The sequence below is a fragment of the Abramis brama genome (genome assembly GCF_963993115.1).
Source record: "Abramis brama genome assembly, chromosome: 12".
In the NCBI taxonomy this organism is placed as follows: domain Eukaryota; kingdom Metazoa; phylum Chordata; class Actinopteri; order Cypriniformes; family Leuciscidae; genus Abramis; species Abramis brama.
The window spans coordinates 31845566-31861927 of record NC_139974.1 but is presented as its reverse complement, the minus strand read 5'-3'; the positions used below and the strand labels follow the sequence as shown (position 1 = coordinate 31861927).

The window sequence follows — 16362 nt, the reverse complement described above, 5'->3', positions numbered from 1 at the left end:
CATAAGGCACATTTCTCTTTATGTAATTTCCTCAAGCATTTCCATCTCAAAAATATGATATATCATGTCAGAATCCATAGCAAATTAATGTATAAATGACAGAGTAAACAAATACACTAATATAAAAAAAAGATAAAAAAAGATCAGAGTTCTAGAAAATTCCAGTATCTGGATCTCAAAATCCAAGTTCAAAGCACCGAATTGCTTTGAGCATTTCAATTATCACATCTAGTCTCTCAGAGAGTTGCATTTACCTTTGACTTGGTTTATACAGTCCATTTAATTTCCCTCCTATTTGTCTCTGTAAACATAATCAGACTTTTTTTCTTATTTCTAAATGTCATTTGAGTTGGAATAGTAGATGGTACTGAATAAACATTTTAATTTGAATTGTCCAATGCTTTGTAGTTCCTTTTAAAGGTGGTAAATAAGTTCAAATGACCAAGATTTATTTGTCCTTTCAGACTGTCAAACATTCCTCCGTAATGCTGATTCAGAACGCCCCGATTTCTGTGCCCCAGGCCTGTGCGGACTTACTGGAGGTGCGACCTGGGGCTGGAGACCCCAGAGGGGCAAAGGGTCTGAAGGAAATCTGGGGAGGGGAGGAGTTGGAGGAAGATGAGGAGGAGGATGGGATTGTGTGTCCGTCAGGTGAGTGCTGTTGAAGTCTGTGAGGATGGCCGGGGATAGAGGGCAGTCGACGCACCGGGGTCAGCGCTTGACTCATTATCGCCCCCTGGGTGCCCAAAGATCCCATTCGCAGGGCCGCTGTAGGGTAGCCGAGCATGGCGGCGGTGGCATGGGGGGGCATATCCCGACGGGCGTTTGGGGGAAAGGGGGTAGATGTGACTGGAGACGAGGTGGCTGCTAGCTGAGGGAAGGAGTGCCAGGGCCAGGGAGGAAAAGGCAGAGCGGTGGAGCTCTGGAGGACAGGGTCCAGCTCACTGGCACAGTGGCTGAGGTGGGACACCAGGCGCGCGCCGATGGGGTCTGAGGATTCAACCCCCTCCAGAGAGCTGAGGTATCTCACCACCTCCCCAACACACTCCCGAAAGCCCAAAGTCCTGTAGTCCACTGCCAGAGCACGAGCATCAAAGTAGCCTAGGAGAGAGAACACTTAAATGTTCTGTTTGAGAAATACATACAATAAAGCAGGAATTTTCAGACTTTTTGATGCCAAGGAGGACCCACAGTTATAATGATGGAGGAAACTCCTTCCTAAAATATAAAAGCAGCTATAAATGCTTTTCAAAAGTTTGTGGTCAGGAAAGGAATTTTTTACTTTTATTCAGCAAGGATGCATTAAATTGATCAGAAGTGAATGTAAGGACTTTTCAACACTGATAATAATAAGAAATATTTCTTGAGCAGCAAATCAGTATATTAGAATGATTTCTGAAGGATCATGTGACACTGAAGTCTAGTTATATTGCTGAAAATTCAGCTTTGTAATAAATCACACTATTTGACTATTTAACTTGTCTCACAATATTTTAGTTTTTACTGTATTTTGCACAAGACCATAAGAAACTTCTTTAAAAAAACATTAGTGTATATTGTGAAAACAATATTTAACATGATATTACAAAAACAACATTTTGTTTCTTCAATTAAATAATTGTTTATGTTGTCACTGTAATAAAACAGAACAAAATAGTATCTGTAGAATAGAATAAGGCAGTTGTGATTAATCTTAATCATTTCTTTACAAAGCAGAAAAAAAATCGAATTCTGCAAATTTGACATTTTTCTTTCTTTCTGAAATTTCACAGGAACACCCTAGGGGTCCTTTCCGACCCCCTGGGGGTCCCTGAATCCCCCAAAAAGATATTTTGAAGAATATGGATAACCAAACAGGCCCAGGGCCTATTGACTTCCATAGTATACTATAGGGGTGTAACAATATATTGTGTCACAATATATCGCAATACAAAAATGCAACAATATGTATTGTGGATAGTGACAATATGTATCGTGGATAGTTCACCCAAAATAAAAATTACCCTGTGAGAAAAAATTGGTTTTCAGAGTCAGTACTACATTAAACTACAATATATTATGTTGAATATAATGTATAATAATGGGGGAATATTAGTGGGTCCTGATAATGCTTATGTTATAAGTCTTATGTTACCAGTAAAAAGTGGCCTACATTATTTTAAATATATCTAGCCAGTGACAGAGTGCAAGCATATTTGTCTAAAATAATTCTGTATTTTCAGGTTCAGAATCATGAATATATTTATTCTGGTGTCACCATTGTCTAAGCCTATTCATTTACACCCACAATGTTATATCAAATTTAGCATTTAATCAACAGTACATTTTTTCTTAACCTTTTATTATATGTCTTAGAATATCGCAATAATATCGTATCGTGAGTTCAGTATCGTGATATGTATCGAATCGTGAAATTAGGGTATTGTTACACCCCTAGTATACTATGGAAGTAAATGGGATCCATCAATTGTTTGGTTATATTTTTGTGTTCAGCAGAAGAAATAAATTCATACAGGTTTGGAACAACTTGAGGGTGAGTAAATGATAACAGAATTTTCATTTTTATCCCTTTAAGTTGAATAATTGAGGTTAGGGGCGTGTTCAAATCCATAACCCAAAGTATGAGCAATAGCAATATACTGTAATGAAAGCTCTTCTGAAATTTCGGTAGCACTTTATTTTACAGTCCCCATGTACATACTATGTACTTATTATAGTAATTGCAATAACTGGGTAATAACTAGGTACTAACTCTGAACCTACCCCTAAACCTAACCTTAACCCCTGTAGTTACCTTATATTACCCCGTACTTTCTTAGGTAAGCACACTGTAAGTACACGTACTGTGAAATAGAGTGCAACTGAAATTTCTTGCTCCATATCTTCTCTCACCTTTGCCGCCCATGGCATGAAGCAGTTTCAGATGATCCACTGTCATCTGAAGAATCTCAGCCTTCTCCAGTTTAGAGGAGCCCTGGGCAGAAGGGGAGAAGGTGCTGGTTTTTATTACAATTTTGTTGAACCAAAAACTCAAAACTGAGCCAGTCTGATCGTCTTACCTGTTTCTCGAAGGCACTGGGCACGAGTCTCCTGAGCTCTGACAGACTGTGGTTGATCCTGTCCCTGCGCCTCTTCTCAATTATCTGAGGAATCCAGCGGAATCAATTTAAAGACAGAACGACGATTCGCAGTGGAAAGCATTTTGCTAACCGAATTATTTTTGTGGCCGAGGCCTAGTCACAGCATTCTTAATATCAGATTTTGGAAAAAATAACAAGTCAAAATAGGAAAACACAAATCAAAGTCAGACAAGAGGGCTCAAACTGTAAAAATGCATGTTGCTGCAGAGAGGCATTTCCAGAAGAGATCATATATGAATGATACATTTGGTCTGTTCTTGAACAAGCAGGGGAAAAACAGAGCTGGATTGACGTAAACTCACCCCTCTTCTCTTCTTGCGCGCCAGGATCTGTGAGGTACTGCCTGGAGACATGGACCCAGTGACAGGGCTGAGCAAGAGAAAGAGCGAGCGGGGAAGGGGACAGATTAAAGCTTTGATGTCAATGCATATTGTTGTCATTACTGTACTTAATACAACGCAGAAACGCTGTTGCACATCATCAAACCCAATCTAATTTGTCTTTGGGCACAGCTAGACACGGGAGCGCCGGGGTAAACAGAAAACAAGATTATTTTGGTTTAACGCGTTTTTGGACATTATTGTCAGATGGCAGATATGTTATGATTTTCGCGTCGTACGAAAGCATTTCTTTTTAAGCTCAAAAGACACGATGATTACATACCCGCAGGGCAGAATGAAATAGTGGCTTTTGCATGCTCTTTGAGCACATCAGTACTCTGTATTATCCTTCAATGTGGATCTGGTTTGCATGGGCACTCTGCTCTGCCAGCAGAATGACTCTGTTTGTTTTTGCTTTTACTTTCACGCATAACTATTATTATTATATCACATTATTGTAACTCCTTTTAACATTAAGAGGCTTATTCACAAACATTCCGTTTGTTTAGAGGGAAAGAGTCAGGGAAAGAAAATTAGTTACAGGAATAAACTCTTGTATAGACACTGTAGAGCTTTTGCATTCTGGATGAGAGTTTTCAAAGGCAATAAGATGAGAAACGGTTGGAATTCAAAAGGACCAAATGGCAGCTGCGTGCGTCTTCTGTCTGCACTTGATTTGTGTCGCAGCTTTACTGAAATATCAAAAAGACGAAATGACTGAGAGAAAAATGCAAACGGACAGAGAAGGAAAAAGCATGCTGAGCTTTATGCTTATCAGTGGCACAGCAATAGAAAGATACACGTCTCAACAGTGTCAAATAAGATCGTAATGGGCCCCTATCAGCCGTCCTGCTTGACAGAGGCCCTATTTGTGATTTTGACAACGTGCATGTCCGCTCACATTAACTCCTGTGTCATTGCGCTCTGGTGACTTGGTGTGCGCTTCAGTGTGTCAATGTCCATTTAAATTAGGGAGGGACAATAACAAGACGGTTTCTGTAGAATATTTGTTGTAATATTAGCAATTTGATGTTTTCTCAAACGTTTGTTCGACGTGTCTTCACTGTCACCACATGCATCCTCTGGCTGAATACTGATGCATCATGAAAAACACAGATAGCACAATAAAAAAGAAATTGTGGTCACACTTTATTTTAAGGTGTCCTTGTTACAGTGTAATTACACAAATAAGTACTGAGTAATATGAATTACCAATAAGTACATATGAAGAGTTCAGATGCAAAAGCCTCTAAGTGCCATCTGAAATTTTCTTCTAGAATGATCATTTTTATCAAGCTCGTATATTTAAGTTCAGTAATTTCACTTAAATGACAACTAATAGGTAATCTTCATTGCCATTTAAGTGAAATTACTGAACTTAAATATACAAGCTTGATAAAAATGATCATTCTAGAAGAAAATTTCAGATGGCACTTACAGGCTTTTGCATCTGAACTCTTCATATATAAACTTATATAAATTTAGGGTTAGAGTTTGAGGTAACATCTTGTTTTAGTGTCCTTGTTGCACGTTACATGTAGTTAATGTAGTAATAACTATAAATTATGCATAATTACATGCAACTAATCCTAAATCAAACCCCAATCCTAATCCTAACCCTATAGTAAGTACATGTAGTTAATTATTATTACACAGTACTTAAATGCATAATTACACTGTAACACGGACACCTTAAAATAAAAAGTTTGGCTTAGTTTTAGTTGCTAGTAATTATGCATAATTTAATACTAGTATAGTAAACACATGTAATGTGTAAAAGACACATTAAAATGGCCAAATTAGCAGAATTGCATATGGCAAATGCCAACAAATTTAATAAAAACATACAGCATTTGTATAGCTCATTGTATGAATGTTAAACATTTCATATCTTGTTATAAACAGCAGAGTGCATGATAAACCCTGAACGCCCATAGACAGCTATCAAAAAAACACCTTGCATTTTGACCATCAAAGCTGCAATTTTGGCACTGTAAAGAGATGTCGCTTGGAAATTTAGAATAAAACTTAAACGTATCATACATATCACGTTTATACTTTCTGAGCTGCAGTGTGAGCTCTACATGTAGAGCGACTGACAGCTATATATACCCATGTCATCGCCACTGAGCACATTATACACGCCAGGTCCTCACCAGTAGCTGTCCTCCTGTCCGACATCGATCAGTTCGTCTGTGTCCGAGTCCGGGGAACTGTAGTCATGAGGTCTCTTCATCGCCACACCTCTATCCCTGCGAGGGGAGGTTGAATCGATGGAGCGATGGAGACGTGTGGTCCAGTCGAGATGATCTCAGATGATGGATTCCTCCTCTGTCCTTCAAATGCAACAGTAAGGAAAGCAGCCACCTTCTAATGCGAGCACGCCCCTCCCTGTTTCCCTTTTTTCCTCTCCACCTTCTTCTCCTCTATTTCTCCCCCTATCCTCCGTCCACAACACAAGCACGCTGCTTGGGAGTCTTTATTAGACCTCTCTTGCTAAGTCTGGTCCTTGTTTCTGCGTTTATGTGTTGCCGTGTTTTGACATATCTAGACTTGAAGCCAGAGAATGACAGTCCTTCTGTCTTCTCTCACTTTTCTTGCCTTTTTCTAACACTCGGTCACCCTGGCTACACTCGTCTTCTTGCTCTCTGTTGCAACAGCACAAGTGACTGAACTTGGGCACTTTGGAAAAGTTGCCAGTTTTGGCTCCCTCTTCCTTACCCTCCCACGCTCCCTCCCTCCCAGCCCCTCATCAGCCCTCCCTTCTTTCTTTCTCTCTCTCTGTCATTTCTCTCCTTTCAATTAGCCTCTTCTCTCCACTGTCTCATCTTGCTCTATCTTTACCCCCCCCCCCCCCCCCCCTCCTTTCTTCTGTCTCTGTTTCTCTCTGTCTCCTCTCTTCCACTCTTTTTAATTAGTTCGCCTCCCTCTCTCCCAGGACAATAGGAAGAACGCTGTGGGAATAGTGTCTTGGATTTCGACCCACATGCACACATACAGTGGCGCCAAAAAAGTATATGGGCACTTAAGCCACACTTAAAGCTCTATGGGTGTCATAGTGTTAGATACAAAATATCAAATCAAGTCTGCAAATAAATGATGTTAAAACTTTTCTAGACATTTTTGCAATTACTTTTACCTAATTGGTGTGGAAGTGATTTTTAGTGTATGTAGTTCACACAGGTGTTATGAGTTTCACTAACATTTGATAACCAGAAATTGTCTCTATTGTTTCATACTTAATTTTTTTTTAAAATGTTTTGCTTAAAAAGTGAGCTTCTGCTTTCTTTAATTTAAAATAGTTTTCTTTAAATTAAATAAAGAATACATCTGAATTTAAAGTACTTGGACACATTCTATTTGATTTTGATTTGAGCATGTGTGTTTTATTCCTGTCATGTCAAAGCTGAATTTTCAGCATCATTACTTTAGTCTTCAGTGTCACATGATCCTTCAGAAATCATTCTAATATGCTGAGATTTGCTGCTCAAGAAACCTTTCTTATTATCATCAATGTTGAAAACATCTGTGCTGCTTTTAACTTTTTTTCCCCAGGATTCTTTGATGCATAGAAAGTTCAAATAAACTGCATTTATTTGAAAAAGAAATCTTTTGCAACAGTATAAATACATTTACTTCCACTTTAGATCAATTTAATGCATCTTTGCTGAATAAAAGTGTCTTTCATAAAAAAAAGTTATTGATCCAAAACTTTCAAACAGTAGTGCATATATTGTTCACACGAACACTCAAACGTTCATTCTCAGTGTGATAAACTATGTGGTTACTCTGTGAAAATTCACTCTGTGCCTTTATACATCGACTAAAATCACTGCAGCACCCGCTGGTTTCTGAAAGTGCTTTTTGAGTGTGGTTGTGTCCAAATACTTTTTGTATCCAAATACCATTGCGTTCAGGATCTGTTTTTTGTAGCATCTACACAGCAGAGTTTGAGGCGGGATTATTTGTTCAATCTGTTAGGGAAGCTATTGTTATTATTGCAATTCTGTTTGCTAGTGCTAGTGACAGATTTACCCACTTCACCTTTAAGAATCAACTGTTTCACTTCATTTTGATGGTCCCTTTAACACATTCTGTTGAAGCAACATTGCACCTGTGTCTACTTAGAGTGTTAGTAGAGTATTAGCATAAGGTTAGGGTTAGAATAAGTTGACATGTATTTGCAAAGTTACTTATAGTCTGTTGTGGAGCATCAAAATAAAGATTTAGAAGATATTTAGCCGACAGTCTAATACTCTAATGAGAGTTAGTTGACGTGTTGCAAAGTTACTTGCAGTCAACAGAATGTTCAAAAGGGACCATCAATATAAAGCGTTACAGAATGCAATGTTAATAAACATATTACTTGACCACTAATCTTAGTCTCTGTGTTAGTTACGTCCCTGAGTCTGAGGGACAAAGCAGCTCTGATAGTGACCATGAACTGATGCCCTCTGGGTAGAGATGAAGAGAGGTTAAGAGAGGATTTAGCCACTGAGTGTCTGAACAGAGGATCTCCTCAAGGATGACAGCATCACGGTTTCTCATGTCGGACACGCTGCATTTTCAAAAGAAACTTTTCACTTCACACTATATAGTGCTAAGCACGTACATGTTCACCCCCATCCACTATACCGTGGGAAACCTTAGGGCGAGAGTAGCCATGGTAATTCGAATTACAAGCGCCTGGCAGGAGTTTGCTGTCAGGAACGGTACCTTACTGACCCAAGAGCCGCAGCAGCATGCCCTGCATCACACAATACCCGACCCACCCTCTGCCTTCCTGTTAGCCTGCTGCTTTGATTCCATGGGGCCGTATGCAATTATATACGTTTCCTAGTGTGTATATGTTCGTGCCAGTGCAATTGTGTTGGATGATGCAATTACATCTAGGTGGGGTGACCCCAAGAAGAATAAAAAAAAACAACAGATACGCTGTTCAGAACGAAGACAAAACTGTGTTTAAACACTTATGGGTTATCAGATGTTAGTGGAACATTTTCATAGTGATGAACTATTCCAGGCAGTGTTGAGGAAGCTAATTAAAACTGTAGCTTACAAGTTAATTACAATTCCAGTCGAGCTGTTGTTTTGAAAAAGTAGTAAGCTATAAGTAACAAGCAAAAAGAAGCTAACTACAATGATGTTACTGTACCTAAAGGCCATTGAGAAAAAGAAGTGTGCTTAATTGTATTGAATGTGCATTTGTAGTGTATTTCCAATCTTAAAAGTATATTTTTAAAAAAAACATTTAAAATATATTAATCAAATAAAAGGCCACTTAAGTGTACTTGAAGAGAGTACAGTTTCTTGACTTCTTAACTCATGCAAGAACACTTTTGAAAAGTGCACGTTGTGATAATGTCAGATTAAAAGTTTTACTCTCTGAAGTACATTCGAAATAATTGTAATAATCTTTTGTCGTGCTTTAAAGAAGTCCACTTATTCTGACCAACATGCTAAATCACACGTAAAGTGCATGATTGTAATTTTAACTGTGTTATTGATTAAACATTACATTTAGCTCACATTTCAATATATATTTTTTGAAGTATATTACTTCTGGAATAAGTACTCTTTTAAATCATGCTAAAGTGTACTTTTTCACAATATGTTTTTTCAAATATAAAAATATAACTGTCCAATTATATAATTTTTTATTTATTTGGGAACCATAATTTTGCTGATACAAAAACAATGAGGGGTTTTGAACGAAAGAGCAGTCTCAATTAGGTGACAGTATCAAAAAGGTAAATTTATACCAAATACAGCCTCAAAATAAAAACTAATTTACATAAAACAGTGAGTATTATTTTAATTTTTTTACATTTATCTCAATTTATTCATTTACACGTAAAACAGTTCAAGCAAACTGGACTTTTCAATGCTACACGAGAAAGACAGAACCATTGTGGGTGAATTTATTCACTAGAATAAAGCAAAGTTTTTTTTATGCTACATATGAAAGAAATACCTAAACGAACTGATTCACTGTGTTGCAACAATGCTAGGAGACAAAGAGAACTGTTTAGGATGAATCAATTCACTTGAATAATTTGACAGAAGACTCTTAAGATGAGTACATTTCATTCATTTCTTAGCCCACACAATAAAACAGTAATGTATCTGCACTACACAGTAACTCTACTTTCACCCTGAAAAATGTTTAAAATGACTTCATACATCCACTGAAAAAAGAGTTGGTTTGCCACTTGGTTTCATGCTTTATTATGATTTCAAAAAAGCATGCTTTTTCTAAGTGTCAATTGAGTGTCCAAATACTTTTTGGGGCTGCTGTACATGCATGTGTGCGTCTGTCCATGAGTTTTCCCAGGGTGTGAGCCGCATAAAACGCATGTTCTTGTTCAAAAGTCTCCTCTCTCCTCCTTCTTTTAGAGATGGATGGTGGCAGCAATTAGCAGAGAGCGGACGTGTGGCATTTGACCGTCGCGGGAGGCTTATGGTTTGATGTGTGAGTCAAAATGAGTGTAAGAGATCCCTTTATCCCTCCATCCTCCCCCGACTCCATCTCCTTTCATTACCAATCCCTCTTTTATTCGGGTCTGGATCTCATTTCCAGAAAGCAAGAAGAAAGGAGCTCGAGAGAAAATCGGGCCTTTCGCCGTGTCTCTGCTGTTATTTTTGTTGTCCACCCGCTTCAAAGCCGAGCTTTCTTCTCATTCTCCGTTCTGATTGTTTTTCTTTTTCAAGATTTTTCTGCATCCTTCGCTTCTCCCCCTTTCTCCTCCTCTTCCTCTTGGTTTTTGATCTTTGTCATGGCACACTTCCTCCACTGATGACAAATTAAGGGGGGAAAATCACAGTGGAAAATGGATGAGAGCAACAGGGGGAATTAAGTAAATAAATAAGTTGATCTGTAAAAATAGTTTGAAGGGGGAAAACTGAGAACAAGAGCCAGAGAACAAAGCGAACGCTGGTATTGAGCAAAGCGGCTTCTTACGCTCTTGGTTGGCCACTTCAGTGCTTTTGCAAAGCCCTCCCTCTTCACCACAACAAGAACAGCTCCACAATTGAAATTAACAAGCTCATATTTTTACGATTCTCTCATAGAAAGAAGAGCATGCACACACACACACACGACCGCCTGCTTTCCGTTTTTCACATACAGTCGAGTCAGAGTCACACGCACAAACACACACACACACACGCAAGTTAATGTGCAACTTGCATATTAAATGTTACTGCCAAATGACAGCAGCCAGACAAGCTCACAAGCTCTTCCTCAAGCGGTAATCGTGTATTAATTCATGCTGACACACACACACCCACACGCCCACATGCTCTACCACATCTTGCACGACTTTCCTCCCTTTATGTGTAAATCTCAGCGGCTGACCCCAAAATCAGCCCGTGTTTTGATGTTCCTTTTCATTTGGCTCTCTGAGTGTTGGAGAGCTGAGGCCCCACTGCAAGCGCTGGCAAATCCCACAGGGACTTATCTCTCCTCCAGCCACGAGAGGAATGCCAGACACTGAGGCCTGCCCACTTTAAAGCCCACAAATGACACAGGTCGCATTGCATGAATCTGTGTATATTCATGGACATGTGTCCTCAAGAACAAATGCCCTGAATGCATGACACATGTCACAACTGATCGTGGTATTGAGGCGGAGCCTCTACGGTATGCTTGCAATCACATGAAAATTCATTCATCTCTTTATAGATTTAAAGTTTTTATAACTATGTTTTCTATTTTTTTTTTTTTTAATTATGTAGCCTAATTATTCTTTATATAAGTAAGGGATTATCCATGGCTGTGCATTATTTGCATATACGTTGAGGCAAAGAACCTCCGCATAGTGCATTCAAATCATTTAATGCACTGCTAGTCATGGATTATCCCTCTTAACCATGGTCATTTTGCCAAGTTAAAGCTGTTAATGATTTTTGCAGCACTAAATTTGACTGTGAGGGTCTCTCCGCTTTAAATCAGACATACTGTAGAGATAAAACAGTGCGTTAAGACTACATTTATTTGATTTAATTAAAACATTTATTTGAATGAATTAGTCTGTCGAGAGAGAAAGATGTGTTTGTGTGAATTACCTGCTTCTGTGCAGCTTCTCTCTACTAGCAATAAAGCTGTGAGTTTAATTACTTCAAAAACAGCAATGTTACAACCTCCTTGCTGAGTAATATAACGTAGCAATTCAGTAGCGAAGTTATTTTATTAAAGCTGCAGTCGGCAAGTCTGGCAGATTGAGGGGACTTAGCCAAAACATTGTATGTTTACAACTCTCATGCCCCTCCCCCACTACCACCAAGCACCCTCCCATCGAGTTTGTGATGAGTAAAATTATTGACGTCCACATTGTGTATTGCAACTTTTCAGATCCAATTTGTGTGTCCCATGCCACTCTTTCGTTTTCCGGAATATCGGCATTGGTTTCAATGACGTTGGTAGGTATATGCCAAAAACAACAACAACAACCGCAACATGGAGGGGTTTGCAATACAGATGTTATTTACAACATGACAATGCGTGGCCGCCGCGCTGGACTAGCTACTGCGACTTATGAGGCATTGGCAGAAACGTAGGAGGCTGTTTCAGCGGCTTTATTCCGCGCTGTCGTCTCAAAACACGTCACCGTTATATTGTCATTTTCTGCTCGTCTGGCACAACACAACCTTGTGTCTGCAGCAACTTTCAGCATGTTTCCTATAACAGCGTCTGACAATTACATTTTACGTGGCGTGAGAAAGTAAACTACGCGAAATCCAATCAGAGCAGTCAGACTGAAATGGATTTCTAGAAATGCGTTTTGGATTTCAAGCCTCATACGAGTGTAGCTCGAAACAGATTTGTAAAAAATGCATTTCATGTGATTTTTTGTCGTTCACACTTGCTAAATCTGATCGGATTTCAATCGGATATGCACAAAATCGGATTTTGACTGACAGTCTGAACAAGGCTTAAGTGTGACCAAAGTTATGTAACTAACTATGCATGTATATGCTGCAAAAAATGTAGTAGCAGTGGTCCCATCCAGTCACTGAAAGGTCGTGTTACCATGATTTACACGTTCATGATGACAGAGCGACAGCCGGCGTCTCCTGCTATCAAAAGGCCTACGATTTCAGGCAGCGAGTAAGGCGGCCTCCACCCTCCATCTCTGCCAGAGGAAGACAGCAACACTGTTTACTCACGCAGTCATGCCCGCCTCATCCGGCTCCCAAAAGATAAATAAGAAGGGCAAAAGCCAACAAGAGGAAGCAGAAAGGGCCCTTTGTGGCTAAGAGCGAGGTCCCTTTCAAGCTGTTTTCCCACAGCGCCGAGCCCCCGATAGCGGGCCTGACTGCGGTAACTCTCGCTGGTGCCGGTGCCCAGACGGGCCGGGTAGGCCTCACTAGGCCACAAGCAGCCATTGTCTGTCGCCACAGAAACCAGCGTCTTCATGTCAGACATGTTTTTCTGTTTGTTTTCTTTTTTTGTCTTTAATGTGGCCAGGGGAATGTTTCCTCCCCTTCTCCCCCCAACCCATCCACATTTCTTTCCCTTTTTTTCTTCTCCCTCCAAATGTTGTCCTCCTCCCTCTCGTTCTTGCTCCATCTCTCTTTATTCCTCCTAAAGATTGTCATTTGTAAAGCTCTTGAGCGGTAGGCAGGCCCTATCTTTGTCATGGTGTTGTGGCCTGCCTCTCTCATTTTTTTTATTTTTTTATCTTACTTTATGAGGTTTTGGCACAAGCTCATACTTTTTCTGACTTGAAAAAGGGGGGGAAAAACACTCAAAAACAACAAAACCTATCCCCAAAGAATTCAGTCGTTCCCACGCTAAGCCAATTTTCTCCTCTAGATTAAACAAGCTCCAACAACAGAAGGAAAAGGAGAAAGTGGAGAAAAGAGAGAAGATCTGGTTATGATTCGAGACTCTAAACTAAGAGAGGATGCCCCACAGACATCGAATGAGAAAAACAAATCTGTAAAAAAAGAGAAGTGTTTCTATTTTTAAGAGTCTAAAGAATGTCACTGTGTGCCATGACTCAAAGGATTTGCAGCTCCATGGTAATCAGTTCATTCTGACTGAGATCGTCAACCACATCACACGAACTACGCCATCTTTTATGAGCTGGGCAAGAGGAGGGGAAGAAACGAAAGTCAGAATAATTTATTTTGTGCTCGTAGCCAGTGCCACAGCATTGTTTTGGCAATGTTACTCTAAATGCTCTTCGGTATTCGCTTGCAACCACTGTTTATGTTAAAATGGATGTTTTATGTAGCTGAAATATCTTCTTGGTTTTGTGTTTAAATTTTCAAGTAATTTACAACTCGGAGGTGAATTCTCTAAACTTTTGCACACACAGTATTTCAGTGCAAAAACCTGCATCTTATTTACTTTACCTAACCCAAGGGTACATTTACATGACAATAATGTACTAAAAACATTTTTCACATACAGGCGACACCATTATAAAAATGATCCCGTTCACACTGATCCGTGAAAACTATTGAAAACGCTGTATTATGCATGGCCAGTAGTTGGAGATGTCACTTTGTAAAGAAACTACGCGGCTATAGACTGAACACGTAATAAGCATTCGCATGATGTCACCGGTTTCACAAATAAAATAAAATAAAAACTTGCACTTGAAACCCTTTTTCAAAAGTTTGCGTTTTAAGGTCCCCAAAACGTTGTTGTCGCGTAAATGAGAGGCCCAAACATATAAAAAGTACTAAGTTTTTAATTGAAAATGGTGTCGTGTAAACAGCCCCTTCTTTTACTCGCAATCTAGTTAAAACTATGCTAAATTAGCTGAAATTTGAAACGTTTTGGCGAATTGGGGCTTATTCTTATTATATCTCATTTGTACATTTTCTACAATCATGCTTACTTCTTCTTCTAAAAATGGTGTCAATTCAAATCACATTGAATAAATTCATATGAAATCCTCACTTCGTAAAATTGGCAGGACCAAGAGTATTAACATTAATTTACATTGCAAACTTTTCTATATAACAGACTCATTATTCACAAAAATATTTGTCTGCCGCAATGAACATTGTGCTATTAACGCCTATGGAAAGACCATGCTTAACCATTGCTTGGTCAACCAGCTTCATCAGAGAGACAGACTCACAAGTTAAATTTGCAGCTAGACCAACACTTACAATCATAAAACAGCCTGGAAGCTTGTATTTTTAACAGGATTAGGAGATCCTTTTAAATCATATTCTAAATCAAAATTTTAGCATTTTTTTATGTCAATAACAGTTGCATTTTTTATGACATTTATCAATTTAAATTTAATAAATAAATGTAATAACTATGAGGTATATTGGCCCATGTATAAATGATGTGTTAACAAAACTTGGAATTGGATAGATTTTATAATAAAGAATGTGAATGTATCATGCGTTTTGATTTTACCTTTTGAAGTTGCTTCTAAAGCTAAAAAAAATTACCAAAACACGTGGACATTTATCTGAGATGTATGGTCCTAATACTTTGCATTGGAAAACCTGTCATAGCATTCCAAAGAGAGCTAAGTTTAGCTTTCCAAGAAGAAGAGGATTATGTGTTCAGGACAGGAGGTGTTGTTGAAAGGATGGGCTAATGTTAAATTACGCCTGACATAATCAGCTAGAGATTCTAACTGAGAGCTAGCGCTAGTTGTTCAGTTTGGGACTGATGAACAGCCAATCACAAACCAAACCACAACAATATTTATCTGAGTATAGTTGATTACTGGAATGGCTTATTTGGTAGCTTATTCAATATGTGCATGTCGTGCATATCTGTTTACTTTATAAAGGGGTGGTTGATTATGATTTCACTTTACAGTGTGTAATGTTGCTGTTTGAGCATAAACAACATCTGCAAAGTTACAACGCTCAAAGTTCAAAGCAAAGGAAGATATTTGCTTTTAAAGAAATCGTTTTTTAAGGACTACAACAAACCTAACCCTAAAATTTACATAAAAGTTAGGCTACATACGCAGTCCATGTTGAGAAGAGGAAGAGTTATTGTAATCGAGCACATTTGTGAGTCTGCTAAAGTACAGTACATAACACACATGCAATAGCATGTCACTCTGTAGACATCTTACAACAGTTCCCACATGAGCGATTTTATAGATTATCATGAGAGAATATGCTAATTGAAGATAGTTAACTCCACATCAGCAACATAAATTCATCAACTAACCACTCAGAAACGTCCTGTTGCAGTCTACATGTTGCCACTTATCCAGTTTAAACATAAAATGCAGAAAAGTGCTTGTCTGTGTGAGGTAATCGGAGCTGCTAACATACACGAGCTCTTGAAGCTCCGCCCTCTGTGCGGGGAGCAGCAGCTCATTTGCATTTAAAGGGACACACAAAACAACACGTTTTTACTGACCCTCAAAAAGGGACAGTTTTAACATGCTGTAAAAAATTATCTTGAGCTAAAACTTCACATACACACTCTGGGGACAACAGATACTTATATTACATATTGTAAAAAGGGGCATTATACCACCCCTTTAATGTCAGAATAAACAGACCATTTCAAATCCACTGTCAACTGAGAAAAACAGACAGTTTCAAAAGTTAATGTATGCACAGTTATCAGAGTCTTGATGTAGCCTACATGTAAACTCAATTTAAATGGCTTTAGTCTGCCTTGTAGTTCAGGATTAGCTCAGCATGTAGTTTGGTCTTAGTTTCAGTGTTTGGTGAGTGTTGGAGAGCTGTCAGTCTGTGGTCAGCCTGGATGATATTGAGGGCTGCAGGCCTCCAGCTCTGTCCACCACGCTGCTATGTTTGAACTTAATTACAACCAGTCGGCCCTGTCATTACAGCCCGGAGCAGCCGAGCGACGGCCGGCCTGTAGGTAGTGG

The 16362-nt window shown here is 39.0% G+C and overlaps 1 protein-coding gene across 1 annotated transcript; it reads right to left on the bottom strand.

Annotated features, from left to right (window-relative positions):
- On the bottom strand, window positions 1-6050 carry heyl (hes related family bHLH transcription factor with YRPW motif like). The gene is made up of 5 exons (XM_084131070.1): window positions 5677-6050; window positions 3443-3509; window positions 3060-3143; window positions 2893-2974; window positions 1-1101 (listed from the first exon to the last, which is right to left on the bottom strand). Exons 1-5 carry the CDS (start codon window positions 5754-5756, stop codon window positions 494-496), a joined length of 921 nt encoding a protein of 306 aa, XP_083987196.1. The 5' UTR covers window positions 5757-6050; the 3' UTR covers window positions 1-493.
- Window positions 6051-16362: the final 10312 nt, after the last annotated feature.

What these genes read in the sequence shown, in the direction of transcription:
- heyl (XM_084131070.1), bottom strand. Translation starts at nt 5,756, where the DNA reads ATGAAGAGACCTCATGACTACAGTTCCCCGGACTCGGACACAGACGAA. An exon ending in GGACAGGAGGACAGCTACTG is followed by an intron (nt 3,510 to 5,676) that starts GTGAGGACCTGG and finishes TCTCTTGCTCAG; the next exon opens with CCCTGTCACTGGGTCCATGT. An exon ending in CGCGCAAGAAGAGAAGAGGG is followed by an intron (nt 3,144 to 3,442) that starts GTGAGTTTACGT and finishes TGGATTCCTCAG; the next exon opens with ATAATTGAGAAGAGGCGCAG.